General features: G+C 49.5%; 1 protein-coding gene across 1 annotated transcript; it reads left to right on the top strand.

Moving 5' to 3' along the window:
* The first annotated feature begins 585 nt into the window (after nt 1-585).
* TMEM38A (transmembrane protein 38A) lies at nt 586-23,069 on the top strand. The gene is made up of 6 exons (XM_004384420.2): nt 586-710; nt 15,625-15,781; nt 16,719-16,903; nt 19,741-19,828; nt 20,773-20,890; nt 21,537-23,069. Exons 1-6 carry the CDS (start codon nt 587-589, stop codon nt 21,765-21,767), a joined length of 903 nt encoding a protein of 300 aa, XP_004384477.1. The 5' UTR covers nt 586; the 3' UTR covers nt 21,768-23,069.
* Nucleotides 23,070-24,696: the final 1,627 nt, after the last annotated feature.

Below are 24,696 nucleotides of genomic sequence, written 5' to 3'. Positions count from 1 at the left end.
CCGACCGAGCGGGACCCACGGGAAACTGGGGTCCGGACCGAGTGAGTCCCACAGGGGATGGGGGTCCCCACCGAGCGACTCCCACGGGTCCCTCGGGGGACGGCGATCGTGACTTGTGGAGTTCCACGGAGGACGATGGTCCCAACTGAGCTCCGTAGACGATGAGGATTCTTACCCACAGAACCCACGGGGACGGTGGTCCCGACGGAGCGGGTCTCACAGGGGACCGAGCCCCATAGAGGCGGGGATCCAGATGGATTGGGTCCCACAGGGAACAGGTGTCCTTACCGAACCCACGGGTACAGGAGTCCCGAGTGGGTGGGCTCCTTGCGGGACAGGCCCCCAGAATGGACTGCCGCCCCGGTCGACTCACCCAACACTGGGGGCCCGCAGTCCGCCTCGCTGGGCTGAATGGGGTCGCGGTGGCCAAGGGACCGGGGCTGTAAGGCAGGCCGTCGCCCCTCCTCTCGGGGGCCGGGCCGAGGCGGTGCCTGGCGGTGGGGCGGGCCCTGCGCGGGGGCGCAGTTGCGGCTGCGGGACGCAGAGCCGGACCGGGGGCCGGGGTCGGACCCGGCGCGCGGGCGCCATGGATTTGCTGTCGGCGCTGAGCCTAGGCGAGCTGGCGCTCAGCTTCTCGCGGGTGCCGCTCTTTCCGGTCTTCGACCTCAGCTACTTCATCGTTTCCATTCTCTACCTCAAGTATGAGCCAGGTGAGCTGAGCTGGGGGCGTGGAGGGGCTGGCATGGGGAGCGGGGGATGGGATGGGGGACTGCCGGGGGGCTCGGGGGGGGGCGACCAAGGGGCTGGTTCGGGGGAGGAGGCGGCGCTGGCATCGTGGAGTTCGCCCCCTCGGGCGTGGGCTGGAGGCGGGGAGGGCGGGAGTAAACCCGAGGGGACAGGATTGGGGGTCAACCCGGGGGTCCAGAGAGAATGGAGGTGGGGAGACCCAGGGACAGGGGCAGTAGTGAGGGTAACGAGCGTCCAGGGACAATCTCTAAGTCGCGCCCCCCCAATTCCAGCGCCCGGGGTAATCTCTATATTGTGCCCCCCCCCCCCCAGTTTCAAGATGAGTAGACGTTGATAGCCGTTAAACGTCAGCAGAAACACCTTCTCGCCTCTTGTCCAGCCCCCTGAGTCAGGCACCTTTCATATTTGTGGCACCTTGGAATGTCATTCTGCACCTCGTCTGGAGGAGCCCCCTTGGACTTGTGCCAGGGGCAAGTGTCCCCCTCCACCCCCCACCCCCATCCTTCCTCGTTACGCCTGTGCCCAGGGACTGGTTCTGGTTTGGTTGAGTAGGCGGCGCTGGCATCTCAGGGTGCTCCCCTGCGGGGCGTGGGCTGGAGGAGACTTTGGGGGGGCGAGGGGAGAAGCTCCCGGGCCAGAGGGGCTTCGGGAGGGGGAGCAGGTGCGGGCGGAGGGAAATGGAGGAGTGTTTTCAAAAGACGGGGAACAGGTGCTGAGGGTGAGGGCAAAGGTCGGGGGGTCCTGGCGGGGATGACCGCGCGCACACGGGCTGGGGGTGCATGTCTTGGCAAGGGCGCGGGCGGGGGGTCAGCAGATGTCCTGGTCCCCCCTAGCCGTGACCTCTCTCCTTTCTCTTGTCCTTGGCGCTCAGAGAGGGAGCGACAGCTGGGTGTCTATATAAGGTCTGGCTACGCTGGGGGCTTCGATTCAGTTCAGGGAAAGTGACACCGGTGTCCCCACCCCGCTGTGGGCGCCCTCCCCTTCCTTCCCTTCCCCCCTGGCCGCTGGATCTCTGCACCCTGGCATGAATTCCTCCAGCCCTGGTGGATCCTTTACACTTAGACGGAATGGAGCCCACCCTAGGGCAGGGTGACTTGGGGTCAGCCTCCTCCTCCTGCCCTAGACCTCCACTGGGGACTTTCAGGAGAGGAGACCCTGCTTCTGGATTTTTATAAACATTTCCAAAATGAGGATTAATGACCTCCTTAGACTGTGTTCTATTTTTGTGCAAGGTTCCCAGGAGCAAATGTTTCTCTTCATCTCATAGTATTTTACTTATTCTAGCACACTGACTAAATGAATGGTAGCATTTAGCCCTGGAAAAAAGACCAGTCAACCCACAACTATGGGACCCTTTCTCCATCTTAGATGTACATTATCTCTGTATTCTTTTCTCTGTACAAAAATAGCCTTTTTTTTCAGATGATAAAAATAGGTGCTCAGGTTTATTCACAGAAAAAAACCCGGAAAAGCACAAAGGGAAAAAGATAATTACGTATAGTTAACATCGAAGGTGGCCACCCTTCTAGACCCCTTCCTACGCATCTGTACCCATGTAGTTATAGATATAATGCTTGGTCTTAGCAAAGAGGATGATACTCTCCTTCCCATGCGTTTTTGTTCTTTTTTTTTTTCGCCTACCTACATGCCAGAGTCTGTGTCTTTAAAAGCTGTTCGGGAAAGCAGCCACTTTGCAAAGCAAAATAAGTTTTGTATTGTTTTAGAGTGGACACTGGGCTGTGTTTCCTGTCTGGGGTAGACCTGGTGGCTCAGGCAAGGCCCCCAGGCCAGTGCAGAATCCACGAAAACCAAACCAACCCCCTTGCCATCCAGTGGATTCTAACTCATGGCAACTGCATGTGTTACAGAGTAGAACTGCTCCATAGGGTTTTCTTAGCTTTAATCTTTACGGGAACAGACGGCCAGGGCTTTCTTTCACGGTGCCGCTGAGTTTGAACTGATAATCTTTAGGTAAGTAGCCGAGCGCAAACTGTTTACGCTGCCCAGAGACCTGCAGAACCCGAAGCAGTGGAAGGCAGGACCCTCCTGGGCATGAAGGTCCTAATGCCGGGAGACCAGGATGAGGGGTCAGGAGATTCCTGCAGGAGTAAATCATCTGAGCTAGAAGTATGGGAGCCTGAAGGTTTCTGAAAATTCCTGAAGGCTGAGAAGATTTAGTGGTTCTCAACCTTGGCTGCACATTTGAAGCTTCTGGGGGCTTCTTTTTTCTGGTTAAAAAAATATATAACAAAATTTACCATGTTAACCATTTTTAAATGTACAATTTAGTGGGATTAGTTACATTCACAATGTTGTGCAACCATTACCACTGTCCATTTCTAAAGCTTTTTCATCACCCCAGACAGAAACTCTATTCATTAAGCAATAACTCCCCATTTCCCTACTCCCTCCTCCTCCTGGAATCACTATTCTACTTCCTGTTGCTATGCATTTGCCTATTCTAAAAATTTTATATAAGTGAGATCATACAACATTTGTCCTTTTGTGCCTAGCTTCTTTCAGCGAGCATAATGTTTTTGAGGTTCATCCATGTATAGCATCTATCAGGACTTCATTTTTTCTTTATTTTTTTTATTGTACTTCAGGTGAAAGTTTACAGCTCAAGTTAATCTCTCATACAAAATTTTATACATGCATTGTCATGTGACATTAGCTGCAATCCTTACAATGTGACAGCACACTCCTCCTTTCCACCCCAGGTTTCCCATGTCCATCCAACCAGCTCCTGTCCCCTCCTGCCTTCTCATCCTGCCTCCAGACAGGAGCCACCCATTCGGTCTCGTATATCTGCTTAAACCAAGAAGCACACTCTTCACAAGTATTATTTTGTTTTATAGTCAATCTAATCTTTGTCTGAAGAGTGGTCTTCAGGAATGGTTTTAGTTCTGGGATGACATAGTGTCCGGGGGCCATGGCTTCAGGGGTTCCTCCAGTCTCAGTCAGACTATTAAGTCTGGTCTTTTTATGTGAATTTGAGTTCTGCTCCACACTTTTCTCCCGCTCCCAGGAGCTCTGTGTTGTGTTCCCGGTCAGGGTGGTCATTGGTGGTAGCCGGGCACCATCTAGTTCTTCTGGTCTCAGGCTGATGGAGTCTCTGGTTTATGTGGCCCATTTGTCTCTTGGGCTAATGTCTTCCTTGTGTTTTTGGTGGTCTTCATTCTCCTTTGCTCCAAGTGGGCTGGGACCAATTGATGCATCTTAGATGGCCACTCACAAGCTTTTAAGACCCCAGATGCCACTCACCAAAATGGGATGCAGAACATTTTCTTAATAAACTTTGTTATGCCAGTTGACCTAGATGTCCCCCGACACCATGGTCCCCAGCCCCCAGCCCCAGCTACTCTGTCCCTTGAAGTGTTTGGTTGTTTTCAGGAAACTTCTTAGCTTTTGGTTTAGTCCGGTTGTGCTGACTTCCCCTGTATTGTGATTCTTGTCTACCATCTAGTTAGTGAATTTCCCTCTCCCTTCCTCCCCACCCTCCTAGCCATCAAAGAATGTTTCCTTCTGTGTTTAAACCTTTTCTTGTGTTCTTATAATAGTGGTCTCATACAATATTTGTCCTTTTGTGACTGCCTTATTTCACTTAACATAATGTCCTCCAGATTCATCCATGTTGTGAGATGTTTTGCAGATTCTTCATTGTTCTTTATCATTGAGGACTTCATTTTTTCTTAAGGCTTAATTCCGTTGTGAGGGTGGACTACATTTTGTTTATCCATTCATCTGTTGATGGGCATTTGGGTTGTTTCCACCTTTTGACTATTGTGAATATTGCTGCTATGGACTTTGGTTTACAAGTACCTGTTAGAGTCTCTGCTTTCACCTGGGGCCTTTTAAATCCCTTCTTCCCCCAGGCTCAGGCTCCACCCCAGACCAATTGAATCAAAATGTCTGGGGTGGGGCCCAGGCATGAGCATTTTTCAAGCACTCCTCCTCCAGTGACTTCAGTAGCCTGCCAAGGTTGAGAACCCCCAGCTCAGTTCAATTCTCTCGTTTCATAACTGGGGAAATAGAAGCTCAGCAAGGTTAAGTAGCAATGGGTATGATGTCCTGTGGCTCGTAGATGTTAAGAGCATCAGGATTTGAACCCAAGTTTGCTTGACTTTATGAAATCACCATGATTAGTAAAAGAACACGGCATTGGACTGAGCGGTTAGTCCCCAGTTTGGTACATAATTGGAACCACTATCAACGTTTCTTCTTGGAATTCACGTGCTGATTGCTGGACCGAGTGCAAAATGAGTGTGGGGCCCCTGGTTCTGAGATTAAGGATTTCAAGATGGTGACCATCACTACCAGTTACTGTCGAGTCGACTCCAACTCACGTCCACCCCATGTGTGTCAGAGTAGAACTGTGCTCCATAGGGTGTTTCAGTGGCTGACTTTTCTGAAGTAGACTGCCAGACATTTCTTCCAAGGTGCCTCTAGGTGGACTCAAACTTCTAGTCTTCCAGTTAGCCGTCAAGAACATTCAATATTTGCACCACCCAGCAAATCCAAGATGGCAACAGCAGAGCATTAAACCAAGTGTGGGTTCTGAGCACACTGCCCTGGGTGTCTACACAGGTCAACTGCCTGGGCAACCAGCCCTGGCTGATTCTGAGAACCAGTCTGGCCTGAATGAAAGATCTCTGAACTGGGAGTTACTTCTGCCCTTTAAAACCCAAAACTCAAATCCATTGCCATTAAGTAGATTCTGACTCATGGCGACCCCATGTGCGTCACAGTAGAACTGCTCTGTATGGTTTTCTTGGCTATAATGTTTATGGAAGCAGATCACCTGGCCTGTCTTCTGTGGCGCCGATGCTTGAGTTTCATGGATTGAATTGTGTCCCCCAAAAATATCTGTCAACTTGGCTGGGTCAGGATTCCCAGTATTGTATAACTGTGTACCATTTTATAATCTCATGTGATTTCCTTATGTGTTGTAAATTCAATCACTATGATCTAATAAGATGGATTAGTGGCAGTTATACTGATGAGGTCTACAAGATTGGATAGCATCTTAAGCCAATCTCTTTTGAGATATAAAAAGAGAGAAGCAAGCAGAGACACATGGAAACCTCATACCACCAAGAAAGCAGTGCCAGGAGCAGAGCGTGTCCTTCAGACCTGAGGTTCCTGTGCAGAGAAGCTCCCAGACCAAGGGAAGATTGATGACACGGACCTTCCTCCAGAGCCGACAAAGAAAGCCTTTCCCTGGAGCTGATGCCCTGAATTTGGACTTGTAGCCTACTAGACTGTAAGAGAATAAATTTCTCTTTGTTAAAGCCATCCACTTGTGGTATTTCTGTTATGGCAGCACTAGATGACTAAGACAGTGGGTTTGAACCACCAACCATTCAGTTAGTAGTTGAGCGCAAACCATTTACACTACCCAGGGACCTCCTTCTGCCCTCCACCACTGGGTAAACCCCAGGCCTGTGACTTCACCGCCCTCAGTCTCAGTTTGCTCAACTGTAAAACGGGGTCGTTGGTAAAAATAATCCTGGTGTCCCTTTCCTGGTTAATGTGAGGACATTTTGGAAATTCTGTCAGCAGTAGGTCTGGGGCACCTTGACAGGCACCTTTATTTGTAAGTCTGAGTAGGGATTTGTTACCTGGGAGATGTGTTTTCTGGGGCAGGCTTTGGTGAGAATCCTGAACAGGGATGAAACTTAGAGTGTGGTCCTTAGGTGAGCAGCTTCAGAAATGCAGACTCCCAGACCCCACCTTGACCTGCTGCTGCATCAGAATCTGCGTTTGAGGAAGATCCCAGGGTTGCTCATACATACTGGAGCAAAAGAGACAAAGCTGCTTATTAAACCTGGGGCTCCTGAGGAGTCCCTAGGTGTCACAAACAGTTAAGTGCTGAAATGTTGGTGGTTTGAACCCACCCAGATGTGCCTCAGAAGAAAGTCCTGGCGATCTGCTTCCAAAAGGTCACAGCCTTGAAAACTCCATGAAGCACAGTTCTGCTCTGCACACATGGGGTCTTCATGAGTCAGAATCCACAGCAACTAACAGCAACACCGTTCAATATTGTTCTGGAAGTTTTGGCCAGAGCAATTTGGCAAGAAAGAGGAAGGTATCCAAATTGGAAAGGAAGAAGTAAACCTAGAACTGGTTTCTGGGTTCTGACTCACCCTGGGGACCCCTAGTCTGGGACAGGGGAGAGAAGAGGAAGCAGTGGATGTCAACTATATGTTTGAGTGAAGGAACGAATAAATGAATGAATTGACATGCTGGATACCTTAAGCCTGACCCAGCCAAAGAATCCTCCAGACCAGTAGTTCTCAAACTTGGCTACACATTAGAATCACCTGGGGAAGTTTTCAAACTCCTGCTGTCCAGGCTGCACCCCTTAAATTAGGATCTCTCGGGGTGGGGCCAGGAGTCACTATTTTTCAAAGTTCTCCAGATGGTTCCAATGTGTAGCCCAGTTTTTTGGTTTTTTTTTTTTTTTTTTTTTTGATTTTATTTTTTGTGAAAATATATACAGTAAAGGATACACCATTTCAACAAATGCTATATGTACAATTTGGTGAGTGTTGACATTCTTCAAGTCGTGTGACAGTTCTCACTATCCTTTTCCAAATTGTTCCACCACCATTAACGCAAAGTCACTGTTCCCTAAGCTTCTCATCTTACCTTTTGAGATGCTGTTGTCAATTTGATCCCACGTAGATAAATCTTTGAGAGAGCACAATGCTCAAGGCAGACATACTTTACTACTAGTAATTAGGCTAAACTGTTATTTGGTTCAAAGCTGACTCCTGGGAAATGTTTTTGTTTGATGTTTAAGGTTTAAAGATTATCTCAGGACAGTAGTTTTGGGTGTTCATCCAGCCTCAGTGGCTCCAGACGGTCTGGATTCCATGAGAATTTGTAATTCTGTTCTGTCATTCCCCCCTCTTTTGATCAGGATTCTTTTACAGAATTTTAGCCCAAAACATTTAGTGATGGTAGCTGGGACCATCCAGGTCTTCTGGTCTCATGGCACAGGAGGCAGATGTTCATGGTGACAGTATTTACTTCTCCAGTTCCTGACTCTCCTTCTTCCTCACACAGCTGAGTTTGAGAACAGTTCTCTACACCATGGTTTCTCGGCTACAGTGCCATTGACATCTGGGGCCAGATTGTTCTCTGTGGTGAGGGCTGTCCTGTGCATTGTAGGCTGTTGAGCAGCGTACCTGGTCTCCACCTGCTTGTTTCCAGGAGCATCCCCCTTGTCGTGACACTCAAAAGTGCCAAGTATCCCCTGGGGGACACAGTCACCTCCCATTGAGAACCACTAGACCAGGGGTCTCAAGCTCAAATGCCTCCAGGGGCCAGGCAGAGGATACAAGTAAAATGAGTCAGGTAGGGACACCCCAGGGGAGTTGACCTGCATCTCTACCTGGTTGTGGCTAGAGCTGCCAAGGCTGATTTTTCCAGAGAAGCTGGAAATCTGGACTTGAAGGTCCCTGTATTTATATGTCAAGAGCAGTGGTGGTTCCATGGTAGAATTCTAGCCTTCCATGCGGGAGACCCGGCTTCTGTTCCTGGCCAATACACCTCATAAACACTCACCACGAGTCTGTCAGTGGAGCCTGTGTGTTGCTAGGATGCTGAACAGGTTTCAGCAGAGCTTCCAGACTAAGACAGACTAGGAAGAAAGGCCTGGCAATCAACTTCCAAAAATTAGCCAGTGAAAACCCTATGAATCACAAGAGAACATTGTCTGATACAGCGCTGGAAGATGAGCCACCTAGGTTACAAGGCACTCAGAATACACAGTGGCCGCAACAATGGATTCAAGCAGACCAACGATCATGGGGATGACGCAGGACCAGGCAACATTTTATTCTGTTGTGCATGGGGTTGCCATGACTCAGGGGCAGACTCGATGGCAACTAACAGCATGTTTATATGTCAGCTGTTCTAACAGTTTTAAAACACTGTGAGGGCCAAAGAGAACATCTCTGGTCCGTGACCTTGGGTGGAGGGGCTGCCCACCCTCCAACCTTGTGAGCAAGGATGCCATCTCCATTTTAGGGGGGAGGAAACCGAGGCAGAGGGCTGAGCTGGGAGGTGCAGAGAATAGTACTTATCTTAGAGTTGCTAGGAGACTCTGCCAATAGACCACATGCATTTAGACCTCAGACTAAGTAGCAAGAAACAATGGTGGTGCTGACAGTGCCTTTGAGAATCTTCTAGCACTGCCCTGATGTTTACAAATGGGACACTGACCCTGGCAAGGAAAAGCCACGGAGCCCATCCCAGGCCACAACTAGGGACCCAAAGTCTTGGCTGTAATCTTTATGGAAGCAAATTACCAGGCCTTTTTTTCATGGTACTGCTAGTGAGTTCAGACTGCCAACCTTTAGGTGAGTAGTTGAGTGCAAGCCATTTGTGCCACTCATAGACCTGGTCACCCTAGATAGCATCCCCATTATACGTACGAACAAACTGAGGTCTGTGGGGTTGGGGAGTAACTCAGCCATGTTTCCTAAGACAGAGCTGATTTAAAAAAAAAAAAAAATCCGTCCACAGAAATTTCTGCCCACAAGCAACTTCCATCTCACTTTGGTTCCAGGAACGCTTCCTGCGTAATTACTAAGCACCAAGCAATTTCTTTTCATTCTTGTAAGATTGCACTGGGGTGACCACCTCTTCCAGGTTTGCCGACATTTTTCTGAGTTTAGCACCAGAAGTCCCAAGTCCCAGAAAACTCCTCGGTCCCAGACAAACCAGGATAGTTGGTCACCCTAGATAGTCCATTGCCGTCGAGTCCGTTGTGACTCATGGCAACCCCGTATGTGACAGAGTAGAACTCCATAGAGTTTTCTTGGCCGTACTCTTTACGGAAGCAGATGGCCAGGCCTTTCTTCTGTGGCACCGCTGCTGAATTTGAACCTCCAACCTTTAGATTAGTAGTCAAGCACAAATTGTTAGCACCACCTGTGGGCCTGGTCACCCTAGATATCATCCCATTGTACACATAAGCAAACTGAGGTCCATAGAGGAGGGTAACTCACCTACACCCACCCAGTGATTTGACGCCAACCCTGGGTTTGAAACCGAGACCCAGCAGGGGGAACTGAGAAGAAATGTAGCTAAGGGAAAGGGCTTTGGAGCCCGGGAATTGGTTTCTCGGCCACCACCATGCTGTGGAACCTCCATCAGGCCCCCTCCTCAGCCTCAGTCTTCCCATCTGTGGCAACGGGAGACTCCTTCCCAAATTTACTGGGCTGGTGTCAGTTATTGTAATAGGGATAATGGTAATACTGCACAACCTCATTGAATCATCCTAACTAAGTAAGGATGTGCGCTTTCATTCTCTCCTTTTGATAATGGAGGAAATTTGTTATTGAGTGCCATTGAGTCTACTTTGACTCATAGTAATCACGTTTGTTACAGAGTAGAACTGCCCTACAAGATTTTCTTGGCTCTAATCTTTACGGAAGCAGATCGCTAGGCCTTTCTTCTGTGGAAACGCTGGTGGGTTCAAACTGCCAACCTTTTGGTTAGCAGCCTAGCACTTACCCATTGTACCACCAGGGCTCCTTAGAGGAAACTGAGGGTGGGGGTTATTAGCCCCAGGTCTGAGGGAGTGGCAGAGTAGAACCCGAGCGTGGACTTTTCTGGCAGGGTGCAGGCAGGGTGCAGATCCCAGAGCCCGCTGGTTGGAACGAGTGTTATGCGTGCAAGCCCAGTCCCCAACCTCACACCCTTCCTTGGTTCCTGGGACGGTCCCAGAGGACACAAGCAAAAGCCCTGGATTGAATTCAACCTCTGGGGTTATTTTTAGTTGGAGAAGTATCCATTTCTGCTAAACTCAGGTTCCTAGGGTCCACCAGCTGTTCAAAGGATTAACTCTCAGCATGCAGCGTCTTAAATAGAAGCCCATTAGAGGAGAGAGAATTTGTGCTTCATACCCTGGGACCTCGGTATATGTCGAGACTTAAGACAGCCTTGAGGGTGGGGAGAAGATACACTTGAGCTTGTAACTCCAGGGTGAGATTATTGTTGTTAGTTGCCGTCGAGTCTATTCTGACTCATGGCAACCCCCAGGTGGTGCAAACGGTTAAACACCTGCCTAGTAACCGGAAGATTAGTGGTTCAGATCCACCCAGAGCTGCCTCAGAAGTAAGGCCTGGCGATCTGCTCCTGAAAGGTCACAGCCTTGAAAACCCTGTGGAGCAGTTCTACTCCGACACATGTGGCATCGCCATGAGGATGAGATTAGAGGAGGAAAAATTCCATTCCAGCCCTCATGAGGAGTTGAGGAAAGGAGGATTAGGGTCCCCACCTGATAAAGAATGACAGGGCTCAGGAAGGAGAAATGTTTGCTCCAGTTCACATGGTTAGATGGTGGGAATGGTGAAGAGAGAGGGGAGTATTTTGATTATTTACTTGAAAACAACTTTTATTGGCCATGTTTCCTGATTTTAAAATGTAATATATGCAAGGGAATGGCTCAGGAGAGATTTAGTCCTATAGTGGAATACTCTACAGCAGTCAAAATTATCGTGATGTACGAATGCATAGTCCCTGGGTGCTGCAAACAGTTAATAGGCTCAGCTACTAACTAAATGGTTGGAGGTTCGAGTCCACCCAGAGGTGCCTCGGAAGAGAGGCCTGGTGATCTACTCCTGAAAACTCTGCCATTGGAAACCCTATGGAGCACAGTTCTACTCTGACACACTTGAGGTCACCATGAGTTGGGGTTGATTCGATGATGGCTCTGGAGATAGACAGACATGTATCCACGATGAGAATCAATGTGTATAAATCTTGAAAACATAATGTGGGATGAAAAGCAAGCTGCAGAAGGATGTGTTCAGTATGACACCATTTTCTATGACATTTAAGAACTTGCATCACTTCCTACATGAAGCCTTCCCTGACTGCCTTCACTAGGCCAAGCCGCCAGGCAGACCTATTCACACCATCCTGTGCATCTCCTTTATGGAACTTGACATTTGATTGTGGGATTACTCGACCGTGCTGCCTCCACGCCAGACTGTGAACCCCGCGAAGGCAATGATTGAACCTGCTGTTGCTCTCAGGTGTACCCCCAGTGCCTAGCAAGGGCCTGGCATATAATTGGTGCTCAAAAATACTTGTTGGATGCATGATGACCTTGGGTAAGTCACTTGACCTTGGGGAGCCTCAGTTTCTTCATCTGTCAGGTGGTGTATGAGTGTCCTGGGGCTGCTGTAACAAATGGCCACAACTGGGTAGCTTGAAACAACAAAAATCTATTCTCTCACTGTTTTGGAGACCAGAAGTCTGAATTTAGGGTGCCAGCAGGGCTGTGCACCCACTAAAGTTTCTAGGGGAGGATCCTTCCTTGTCTCTTCCAGCTTCTCATGGCTCTAGGCATTCTTTGGCTTGTGGCCACATCACTCCAGTCTCTGCCTCTGTCCTCACATGGTCCTCTCCTCTGTGTGTCTCCCTGTGTCCTTTCCTCTACTTACAGGGAAACTGGTCATTAACATCCTAATCCAGGATGATCTCATCTTGAACTTTACCTTAATCATGTCTGCCAAAAAAAACTCCATTGCTGTCTAGTCGATTCCAACTCATAGCTACCCTGTAGGACAGGGTAGAGCTGCCACTAGGGTTTCCAAGTCTGTAAATCTTTATGGAAGTAGACTGCCACATCTTTCTCCTGCAGAGTAGCTGGTGAGTTCGAACTGCCAACTTTTCGGTTAGCAGCTGAGAGCTTTAACCACTGTGCCACCAGAGCTCCTTAATTATGTCTATAAAGATCCTTATTCCAATTAAGGTCACATTCTGAGATTCCAGGTAGACATAAATTTTGGGGGACACCTGGGTGGTGCGAACAGTTAGGCACTTGGTTCGTGTTCATCCGGAGGCACCTTGGAAGAAAGGCTTGGTAATCTACTTCCAAAAATCAGCCAGTGAAAATCCTATGGAGCACAGTGGTCCAATCCCATTGTGCATGGGGTCACCATGAGTTGTGGCCAACTCGACAGCAGCTGACAACCACAACAGCAACAACGTGTCTAGTCTGTGGCAGTGAGAGCTGAATAGGTGTTCTTTACAACTCAATCCTGAGGTTACTTTCTGGAAAATGAAACTAGTGCCGGAAGGAGGGAATCAATATGATGAAATAAGTCATTGCACCCAGGGAGACACCCAGGTTCAGACTCTAGGGTGTGGCTTTAGAAGATTGTGACAATATTAGCATGAGGGTACAACCTAACCCCTTACAAAGATTATAAAGACATTAAATGGGTATACAAAGTGGAAGAACTGATTAAGAGACATTATTCCTGCTCCCCTAGTGTTGTGTTTTTGTGAGTTTATTAAAAAGCCAGACACCACCCCCCCCTGCCTTTTTGTTGTTGTTTTAATTGTGGAAAAAATATATAACAGAACATTTTCAAATTTAACATTTATTACACATCCAATTCAGTGACATTGATTACATTCATCATGTTGTACAACCATCGCCACTATCCTTTTCCAAATTATTCCACCACCATTAACAGAAACTCAGTGCCCACTGAGCAATGATTCCCCCTCTCCGCCCTCCTCCCACCCTGCGTAACCTCTAATAAGCTTTAGTCTCCATACGTTTGCCTGTTACATATAAGTGAGATCATACAGTGTTTGTCCTTTTATGTCTGATTTATGTCACTCGGCATAATGTTTTCAAGGTTCACCCATGTTGTAGCATGTATCAAAACTTCATTTCTCTTCATGACTGTATAGAATGTGTTCCCCCCCCCCCGCCTTTAATGTGGAAATTTTAAACAATGCTTTTTACCTTGAGATAGGTTAAGACTCACAAGAATTTGCAAAAGTGGTACAAAGAGTTCCATGTGCCCGTCACCCAGCTTCCCCCAATGACAACATCTTATGTAACCACAGCTCACTATTAAAACCAGGACATTGAGATGGGTACAATACTATTAACTACAGACCTTCTTTAGCAATTTGTACATACACTGGATGAGGGCTGTGGTGGTTCAGTGTTAGAATCCTCACCTCCCATGTGGGAGACCCAAGTTCAGTTTCCACTGAAGGCACCTCATGCACAGCCACCAACCATCTGTCAGTAGAGGCTTGCGTGTCGCTATAATGCTGAACAGGATTAAGCAGAGCTTCCAGACTAAAAGGAACTAGGAAGAAAGGCCTGGTGATATACTTATGAAAATCAGCCAGTGAAAACCCTATGGATCCCAATGATCTGATCCTTAACTGATCATGGGAGTGGTACAGGACCCAGCAGCATTTTGTTCCATCGTGCATGGGGTCATCATGAATCAGGGGCCAACTCCATGGCATCTAACAGCAACAGTCATATATGCCACAACCTAGATGGATCTCCAGGGCATTATCCTGTGTGCAAACAGCCAGTCTCGGAGGTTACATATGGCATGATTCCATTTACATAACATTCTCCAGGGGACAAAAGCATACTGATGGAGAACAGATGGGTGGTTTTGCAAACAATGAGTATGCTTGGCTGCTAACTAAAAGGTTGGAAGTTCAAGTCCAGCCAGAGACACTTTGGAAGAAAGGCCTGGTGATCTACTTCTCAAAAATCAGTCATTGAAAACCCTGTAGAGCACAGTTCTGCTTTGACACACATGAGGTCACCATGAGTCAGGGTCGACTCCATGGCAACTGATTTGGTTTTTTTGATTAGGGTTATGAGGAGGATCTAACCACAAACGGAGTTTCCTTGTGGTCATGGAACCCTTCTGTATCCTGACTGTGGTGACGGCTACTACACCTGTGATAAAATTTCAGTGAACAATCCAAGGCGCATGCTGAGCTGCTGCTTTCAGGATGGGCTCCCTATCACTCACTCAGCAAGGCCCTTCTTTTGTATTTTGTCACCTTGAGTTTGTAGTGGTACATTTAATAATATTTATCAGCATGTATCCTTAGTTGTGAGGATCCCTGATGATGCAGTGGTTAAAGTGCTCGGCTGCTGACCAAAAGGTTGGCGGTTCGAACCCACCAGCAGCTCCTTGGGAGAGAGATGTGGCAGTCTGCTTCTGTAAAGATTACAGCCTCGGAAACCCTATGGAGTAGTTCTACTCTGTCCTATAGGATACGTATGAGTCAGCATCGACTGGAGGGCGCTGGGTTTAGGGTTTTGTATCTTTGGTTGCAGAAACTGTAAAATAAGTTTTATTGTTTTTCTTTGTTGTCCTTTTAATGTTTGTATCAGTGTCTTAGTGCTGTTGTAACAAAGTACGCTAACTGGGGGGCTTATAAGAACAGGAATGTATTCTCTCCCAGGTCTGGGGGCTGGGAATCTGAATTCAGGGTGCGCAGGGCTGCGGGTTGTGCTTTCTTTGACAGCTCTGGAGGAGGATACTTCCTTGCCTGATCCAGCTTCTGGTGGCTCCAGTTGTTCCTGGCTTGTGGCCACATCACTCTATCTCTGCCTCTGTCTCCACATGGTCTTCTTCTCTGTGTGTGTATCTCTCTGTTTCTTATCTTTTATAAGGCACCAGTCATATTGCATTAGGACCCACCCTACTCCAGTATGACTTCAGGAACTTAACTGCTAACATCCGCAAACAAAACCCCTGTTTCCCCAAACAAGGTCAGGTTCACAGGTACCAAGGTTAGGACTTTAACATATCTTTTGGGTGGGAGGGCACAATTCAAGCCAAACCACTGAGCAGGGAGAACAGAGCTTGACCTAGCATTGCCTTTGCTTGCTGTGTGTCCTTGGGCCACACACACAACCTCTTTGAGCTTTGATTCTCTGTCTGGAATGGGTGAGACTGCTCGGCATGGGCAGGGGCCCTGACATCGGGCTGACGGGCAGGCGTAGGGACAGAGCATGTGCCCGATTCTCTGACAGCTGATGGTGGGGGACTCCCCTGTGCCCCCCAGGAGCGGTCGAGCTCTCCCGGCGCCATCCTGTTGCATCCTGGCTCTGTGCCATGCTGCACTGCTTCGGGAGCTACATCCTGGCAGACCTCCTGCTTGGGGAGCCCCTCATCGACTACTTCAGCAACAACTCCAGCGTCCTCCTGGCTTCAGCCATCTGGTGAGCGGCCGTGGGGGATGGAGAGCGGGGCTGGGGGCGGAGATGTCTCCTGTGTTGGGTGTCCAGGAAGCGGGAAGAACTGGGACCCCCGCACACCAAGCATGACCACCATGCCCCACACCCAGGTCTTTCCCAGGCTCCACACATCACAGAGGGGGGGCTCTGGACAAGCTCCAACAAATTCATGGCATGATAAGTCAGGTGTGATGCAGGAAAGAGGATTCAGGGCGGCCATAGAAGGGAACTGGTTTTTGCATATATATTTGTTCTCAGGGTATATAAGCATCTAGGAGCCTTGGTGGTACAAACAGTTAAGCGCTCAACTGCTAACCAAAAGGTTGGCGATTCAAACCCACCCAGTGACACCATGGGAGAAAGGCCTGGCGATCTGCTCCCATAAAGATTACAGCCAAGAAAACTCTATAGGACAGTTCTACTCTGTCACATGGGCTCACTAAGAGTTGGAATCGACTCAAAGGCATCTAACTACGGTGTAAGCATTAGATGCAAATTGTGATTCTGCTGTCCCCTCAAACTGGTCTCGGTTCCCGTGTACCTGTCATGGTGTGTGCATCTCAGCTTTCCGAGGATGATTCTAGTGTTTGAAGATGGTATTTTTCATACAAGGTCCCTGGGTGGTGCAAACAGTTTGCGCTTGGCTGCTAGCTGAAAGGTTAGCAGTTCGAACCCACCCAGCGATACTGAGGAAGAAAGACCTGGTGACCTGCTTCTGTACAGATTACAGCCAAGAAAACACTATGAAGCAGTTCTACTCCGCAAAAAAAAAAAAAAAGGTGTCGGTGGGGTGGACAGACCTGCATCCAGCCAGGGCCTCAAAACTGTGTCAACACAGCCTTTAAAGAAAATGAAATTGCAGATACCACATCCCCTCCCGGGGCCCCAGCCACTCCCCGACACACAGTGTTCTCTCCCCAAGGTACCTGATCTTCTTCTGCCCCCTGGACCTCTTCTACAAGTGTGTCTGCTTCCTGCCCGTGAAGCTCATCTTCGTGGCCATGAAGGAGGTGGTGAGGGTCCGCAAGATCGCAGTGGGCATCCACCATGCGCACCATCACTACCACCATGGCTGGTTTGTCATGATCGCCACCGGCTGGGTCAAAGGTGAGTAGGATGGCAACAATGAACATGGCCACAGTTGAGGACCCCTGCCCCAGTGGTACATGTCAGGCCCCCCCATTGGCATAGCTGTTGCTCCAGGTTGGGGGGGTGTCTAGCAGGAGTCCAGTTCTCCTTATTAGCCAATACCTTTGGGGTACATGGGAAGATTCTTCCAGAAATTTAACCACCAGAGGTAAATAGGATGACGATGATTGGAACAACATTGATAGCTGATGTCTCTAGGGCAGGGTTTCTTAACTGCAGCAATGTTAATATTTGGGGCCTGCTTTTGTTACCTAATTGAAAGGTTGGAGGTTGGAACCCAACTGGCGGGGCTGCAGAAGAAAGGCCTGGTGATTTGCTTCCATAAATGTTCCAGCCACGAAAACCCTATGGAGCGCTGTTCTGCTCTGACACACATGGGGTCGCAATGAATTGGAATCTACTCACTGGCAACTGGTTAGGTCCCTGGGTGACACTAACAGCTTGCACTCGACTACTAACCTAAAGGTTGGCAGTTTGGCCTACCCAGCAGGGCCATGGAAGGAAGGCCTGGCGATCTGCTTTTGAAAGGTCACAAACTTGAAAACCCTATGGAGTGCAGGTCTGTTTTGCACACGTGGGGTCGCCATGAGTCGGTGTCGACTTGACAGCAACTGGTTAGGCCCCTAGGTGGCTTAAATGGTTTGTGCTTGACTATTAACTTGAAAGTTGATGGTTCAAATCCACCCAGTGGTACCATGGAAAAAAGTTCTGTTTCCATAAAGAGTACAGCCAAGAAAACACTATAGAGCTCAGTTCTACTCTGTAACACATGGGGTTACCATGAGTCCGAGTCAACTAGATGACAGTGAGTTTGGTTTTTGGTTTGGTCTTAGTTACCTAGGGCTGCAGGGACAAAAAACACCACAAGTGGTGGCTTTAAAGAAGAGGGATTTATTGTCTCACAGTTTTGGAGGCTGGAAGTCCAAATCCAGGCATCTGTTCTAGGGGAGGGTCCTTCCTTGTCAGTAGGCCGAGAGTCCCTGTGCTTTCCTTGGCATCTGTCTTCCCCCTGTGTGTGTATCTGTGTCTGTTCTGCTCTTTTTATAAGACACCACTCAGAAGGCATTAGGTTTAGGGCCCACCCTACTCTAGTATGACCGAAATAACGTAATAAAAGAAAACCGTTATATCCAGACAGGGATACATTCAAGGTACAGAGGTTAGGACTTCCATATTTCTTTTTGGGGGGGGCACAACTTAATCCATAATGGGGCTGGCTCATTCTCTGTGGCGGGGCCCGTCCTGTGCATTGTAGGGTGTTGAGCAGCTTTCCCAGCCTCTACCTACTAGATCCCAGTAGTTACCCTCCCAACTGTGACAACCAAAAATGTCTCCAGGCATTGCCATTGTCCCCTGCCCCCCATTTGAGAACCTATGTGAGGTATAGTTTGAACCTCCGGTACATATCAGCACACCCCACCCAGTTGTCTCACCTATTCCTCCAGGTGGGGGTGCCCAAGCCTCCACATTAGCCAATTCCTTTGGGATAAATGGGAGATTCTTTCAGAAATTTAACATTATATCTCCACTTGGGTCTCCTTATTCTCCCTCTCCAGGAAGCTTCTACTACAAAGCAGTTTCCCAAGGGTATAGCATGCCTCCCAGAGGGTGGGTGGCTTGGAAGATTGAAAACTCAGAGCCCGAGGAGGAGAGAAGCTGAGAGAGTTCTGGAAGCTTGGGCTGGGGACATCCGGGCAGACCACGCCAGGTGTGTCCAAGACCCACTTTGCAGGGGTGGGGGGGTGGGGGGAAGGTACCACCATTACTCCTTGTCTTAGTTTCTTAGTGCTGCTATAACAGAAGTGCCACAATTGGGTGGCTTTAGTGAACAGAAGTTTATTTTGTCACGGTTCGGGGGCTAGATGTCCAAATTCAGGGTGCTGGCCGTAGGGGAAGGCTCTCTCTGCTGCAGGGGAAGGTCCTTGTCTCAACTTCTCTAGCTTCTTCTCAGCATTCATTGACTATCTCCACGGGGCACCTACCTATCTTCCTTTGTTTGTGCTCACTCGCCTCTGTGTCTGTGCTGCTCCTTATAACTCAGAAGTGATAACCTAAGGACCCACTGTATCCTATGTGGGCTCATTAGCATAACAAAGAAAGCCCTGTTCCCATATGGGATCACATCCACAGGGATGTTGTTAATTTCCATCTCCTCAATTTGGACTCACGTGTGTCAGAGTAGAACTGCTCCATAAGGTTTTCAAGGCTGTGATCTTTCAGAAGCAGGTCTTTCAAAGCCTTCTGACACAGCTCTAGGCAGGTTTGAACCGCCGAACTTTTGGCTAGTAGTCAAGCTGTTAACTGTTTGTGCCACCCAGGGACTCCTGTCTACAGTTATAGGGGTTAGGATTCCACATATATCCTTAAAATCCAAACCCACTACTGTCAAGTCGATTCTGACTCATAGCAGCCTTATAAGACAGAGTGGAACTGTTCCATGGGGTTTCCAAGGCTGTAAATCTTTACGGCAGCAGTCTGCCATATCATTCTCCCGTGGAGCGGTTGGTGGGTTTGAACGGCCAACCTTTAGGTTAGCAGCCGAGCGCTTAACCACTGCACCACCAGGGCTCCTACACATATCTTGGGAGGGGGCCACAATTCAATCCTCAATACTCCTTCATGCTAGTTCTGCTCTGAATGTGCCATGTGACCCTCTGAGCCTCAGTTTCCTCACCTGCATCTGGTGATCACACATACCCAGGCTGCATGCCCCTTAGGGGAAGCCTCAGGGGCGGGGAGGCTGCCCGTTGGGAACCTGGAGCTGGAGTGACTCCTTCAGACGCTTCTGCCCGTAGGCTCTGGAGTCACCCTCATGTCCAACGTTGAGCAGCTGCTCCGAGGCGTCTGGAAGCCGGAGACCAACGAGATCCTGCACATGTCCTTGTGAGTAGCCACCCACCCACCTTCCCATGTTCATGAGTGCCTCGGGCCTCACCCTGGGCTAGGTAACTTGAAGAGGCCTCAGCCCGAGGTTCTCCCCTCCAGGAGCTGGGCAGGGGTGGGCAGAGCTGCAGAGGAGAGCTGACACTTGATTTGGGTTTTGAAGAATGAGCAGGACTTTCAGCAGGGAAGGAGCCCTCTGGTCACCAACTCTGCAAAGCAGCAAGTCAGGAAAGAGAAGAGATGGGGCCTAGTTCAGAGGGGCTAAGGTGGGAGAGTGGGGGTAGGGAGTGTGCAGCTTGGTGGGGAGTGAAGGGTGGGGAGCATAAGGGAGGTGTACTGGAGAGCATAGGCTTTGTGGGGAGCATGGGGTGAGAGTGGGGTTGGGAGCGTGAGGTTGAGTGGGGTGCATGGGGTGGGAGGGTGGGGTATGTGGGGTGGGGCGTCTGGCTGGGACAAGGTGGGGGGCATGGGGTTGGGTGGGGAGTGTGGCCAGGACAAGGTGAGGAGCAGTGGGCAGGCCAGGTACAGTATCCAGGACTCAACCCAGGACCCTGCATTGTATTTAGCCTCACACATTTCTAAAAGATCTTTTAGTTTTGGGCTACTTACATTTTCCCCAAGACACAATAAATAAAGCCATAGCCAGTTAAATGTGACAAAGTTAAGGGGCTCACCTATATACCACTGAAAATCTTCTCCCATCTTACTCTTTGGAAAACACGGGGTACCTCATTTCCTCCCTGTGAGAAGTCTGCCCTGTCCTTAGCCCAAAGATGAGGACGCATAGACCCAGAGCACTTATGTCACTTGCTAGGATTCAGGACAACATCACCTCATCCAAGCCGCCAGTGCGTGTTCCCACCTCACACTCAGGAGAAGCTGGGGTGGGAGCAGGGCGGAGGGTCCTCCACGGAGCCCTGACCAGCCACGCCCCTCCCTTCCAGCCCCACCAAAGCCAGCCTGTATGGAGCCGTGCTCTTCACCCTCCAGCAGACACGCTGGCTCCCCATCTCCAAAGCCAGCCTCATCTTCATTTTCACCATGTTCATGGTGTCCTGCAAGGTAAGCTGGGGTTGGGGAGGGGCTCAGGATGCGGTCACTTCTGGCTGAGGGTGGCCAGCACAGAAAGGGGGGAGCTTCGGTGCAGGGTCCAGCCGGTGGGGTGAGGATGGGGGAAGGAGAAGCACTCTGGCAGAGGTCCTACCCTGGGGGTGCCAGGTATATTTGGGAAATGGGCAGAATTGGAGCCTCGGGTTGCAGAGAGCACAGGAAGAGGCGCTGGGGCACTTAGACCAGGGCTAGTGCTGGTCCATGCTAAGTCTTGAGCCCCCCATGGGGGGACCCACCCTGAGTTGAGATGGAAGGCCCCAGCACAGAGGCATATCCTCCCCCGACGTAAACCTCAATTTCAGGGGAGGAGGAGAGGGGAGCAGATGGTCCAAGTCCTGTTCTGTCCCTTGTTTGCTGTGTAACCCCAGGCCACGCCCTGTACCTCTCTGAGCCCAGTGGAAACCACTGGGGAGGGGGGCAGGTATGCCAGTCCTGGTTTTACCATTAGAAGTCCCGTATCCTGGGACCCCACCAGGATGGTGGGTCCCCCTCCTGGGGGCATGTACAGCCAGACTTCAGGCTAGGCTACCTCTGCCCTTGACTCTGCTGACCTTCTGTCCCCTCTTCCCCACCTGCTTCCCCCTCTATTCCTCTTTAGGTGTTCCTAACAGCCACCCACTCCCACGGATCCCCGTTTGATGTCCTGGAGGGCTACATGTGCCCCATGCTGTTCGGAGAAGGCTGTGGGGATGACCATCATGACAACCATGGGAGCCAGGGCACGTCCCATGGTGACAGCCAGGGTGCTCTGCACTCACCCCTGCCCTCCAAGTCCAAGGAGGAGCTGAGTGAGGGCTCCAGGAAGAAGAAGTCCAAGAAAGTGGATTAGGGGGCTGCCCAGGGGCCATGGGCACCAGGGAGGGGGCATCCTGGGCTTGGCTTACCCCTCTGGGCCCTGACTCCCTGTCTGCAAACTGGGGCCATCTGCCCACCTCCTGGGGCTTATGAGATTAAGTAAGATATGGGGGTACAGGGATGAGGGGGTCGCCCTCTCTGCCAGGCTCCTAGCTTTCAGGGGGCCACACAGAATCCCAGCAGCAGCTCCAACCAAAAACCCTGCTGTCATTTTCTTGGTTCTACTTTTCCCTAAAATTGTGTTCTTGACTCAAAGAATTTTAAGGAACTCTGAGTCATTTATTTGATGGACATTTGCTGAGTCCCTGCTGTGACCCATGCCCTGCTCCCAGCATAGAGGCCCTGGCACGATTTTGAAGTCTCTTCTTGCGTAAGCTCTCCAGGGCCTAGACCACTTCCCTGTGCCTGGAAAGTTCCAGCCCTAGCTGGGCATCCCCAGGGGAGTTACCTGCCTTCTCTGAGCCTCCTGTTCCTCCTTTGTACAATGGGCAGAAGCCTCGCACCCGCTTCTGATGGGGTGTGGGCCGCCTGGCCAGAGAAGGTCTTCATGTGGACATGAAAAAGCTTTATAAGCTCGTAGGCTCAGTGGTGTTGGAGGGGTTATTAATTATGATTGAAAGTGGCTTTGCATTTTAGATCGTTTGAGTTTGCAGATCGGGGACCCCGCCGGTAACTCGGCATGGAGGAGGCCTCCAGAAGACATGTCGAGACTGGATTTGAGAGCCTGTGGTGTGGGGAAGACTCTTTCTGACCTTCCACTGCCCTTGAACCCAAGAAGTGCTACAGACTGGGCCAGTATTCTAAGACCCAGCTCTGGCAGGAGCCCAGAGCTCTCAGTGTGGACCCTGGAAGCATCAGAACTCCGTCATTCTGGCCTCGTTCACTGTGGCTCCTTCAGTCACTCAGCAAACATCCTGATGCCTGCTCTGTGCCAAGCCTTGTGCTGGGAGGGCCAAGGACTGGCTGTGGGTTGAGCGAGTGGGTGGTCCTAGGCTGCCGGGAGAGGTCAAATAGCATGAGATGTTGAGGTGGGGGTTGGGCATCTCCAGTCTCAGGTGGGGGTTGGGCTTAGGACTATAAGTAGGTGCTCAGGGCATGCTCAGGGCATCCACCAGGAGCTGGGGGCAACCTAGAGATCAGCATGAGGTTGGCCAAAGCTTGGTGGTGGTCTCAGGAGTTGCCCAGCTGTTAGGAAAGTGCCTTTTTCCGGGTGATGCCTGAAAGCTGGGTGGGTTCTGAAGCTGTCACGCCCCAAGTTCATCCCCTTGCATGTCCTTGAGAGGTCAGCAAATAAATCCATTGTGAATGAACCCTGATGCTGGTCTGATTTGTTCCCATGCTCTCAGCCTCAAGACGAAGTGACACAGGTGGGGTCTGTATCCCCAGATGCTGTGACCTTCTACTGGAGTGAAGCTCAAGGTAGCTCCTGATTGCCAGGGAAGATGGCGGCAGTGGGGGAGGTCTCTGGGATTTGGGGTCAAGTGGACCTGAGTTTGAATCCCAGTATTGTAGAGAAAGATCAAATCCTCAAGAACTTCACATAAAAGAATTATCAGATGTATAATATAATATGCAGTAAATACACTTCAAGTGATTAAAGGCAAAAGAAAGACTCAAATTAGAAAAGAACAAGACGCTGTTGAAAAGACTGCACTGTTGTAATACCTAACAAGCAAATAATTTATACACAAATTATATAAATAATTTCTACAAATAAATTAGTAAAAGGAAAGCGAGCAAACAGAAAAATGGGCAAGATGTGTGAATGGGCAATTTCAAGAAGCTGAGATTAAAATAACAAATATGAAAGATGTTCAACCTTGTAGTAATCAAGGAAATAAACTAAGGCCACAATTAGATGCTGTCTTGTCTCCTAAAGGAGCCTTAGTGGTGCACTGGTTAAGCACTCGGCTGTTAACCAAAAGGTCAGTGGTTTGAACCTACCAGCTGCTCCGTGAGAGAAAAATGTGGCAGACTGCGTCCATAAAGATTACAGCCTTGGAAACCCTATGGGGCAGTTCTGCTCTGTCCTAAAGGGTTGCTATGAGTCGGAAGCTACTGGATGGCAATAGGTTTGGTTTAGTCTCCTAGAGCTGCCATAACAAAATACCACAAAGTGGGTGGCTTTAAAGAACAGAAGTTGATCGTTTCACAGTTCTAGAGGCTAGAAGTCCAAATCAAGGTCTCTGTAGGTTGATTCCTTCTGGAGACTTAGAGAGGGGAACAATTCTGTGTCTCTTTCCTAGTTTTCTAGTGGCTCCCACAGAGCCCTGGTGGCGCAGTGGTTAAGAGCTCAGCTGCTAGCCAAACGATCGGCAGTTCGGATCCACCAGCCGCTCCCTGGAAACCCTCTGGGGCAGTTCTGCGGTGTCCTATAGGGTCGCTATGAGTCAGAATTGACTTGATGGCAACGGGTTTTGGTTTTTTTTAGTGACTGCCATACCTTGGCTGCTTATAGATGCATCTGCATCTGTCTTCCCCCTGTGTGTGAGACTGTTTCCATGTCTGCCCTTATATAAAACACCGTTCAGAAGGAATTAGGATTAGGACCCACCCTACTCCTGTATGACCTCATTAGCCTAACTGATAACATCTGCAAAGAAAAACACTATTTCCCTGAAGAAGGCCACGTTCACCAGTGAAGGGGTGAGGACCTCAACATATCTTTTAGAGGGACACAATTCAATTAGAGAGCCCTGGTGGCACAGTGGTTAAGAGCTCGGCTGCTAACCAAAAGTATGGCTGTTTGAATCCACCAACCGCTGCTTGGAAACCCTGTGGGGCAGTTCTACTCTGTCCTATAGGGTCATTGTGAGTTGGAATTGACTAGATGGAAATGGATTTTGTTTGGGTTTAATTCAACCTGTAACGACCAATTCTTCCGCCAACAGGCTGATCACTTC

This window comes from Trichechus manatus, unplaced genomic scaffold (genome assembly GCF_000243295.1).
Source record: "Trichechus manatus latirostris isolate Lorelei unplaced genomic scaffold, TriManLat1.0 scaffold00122, whole genome shotgun sequence".
NCBI classification, from domain to species: domain Eukaryota; kingdom Metazoa; phylum Chordata; class Mammalia; order Sirenia; family Trichechidae; genus Trichechus; species Trichechus manatus.
This window is presented reverse-complemented; position numbering and strand designations above follow the sequence as displayed.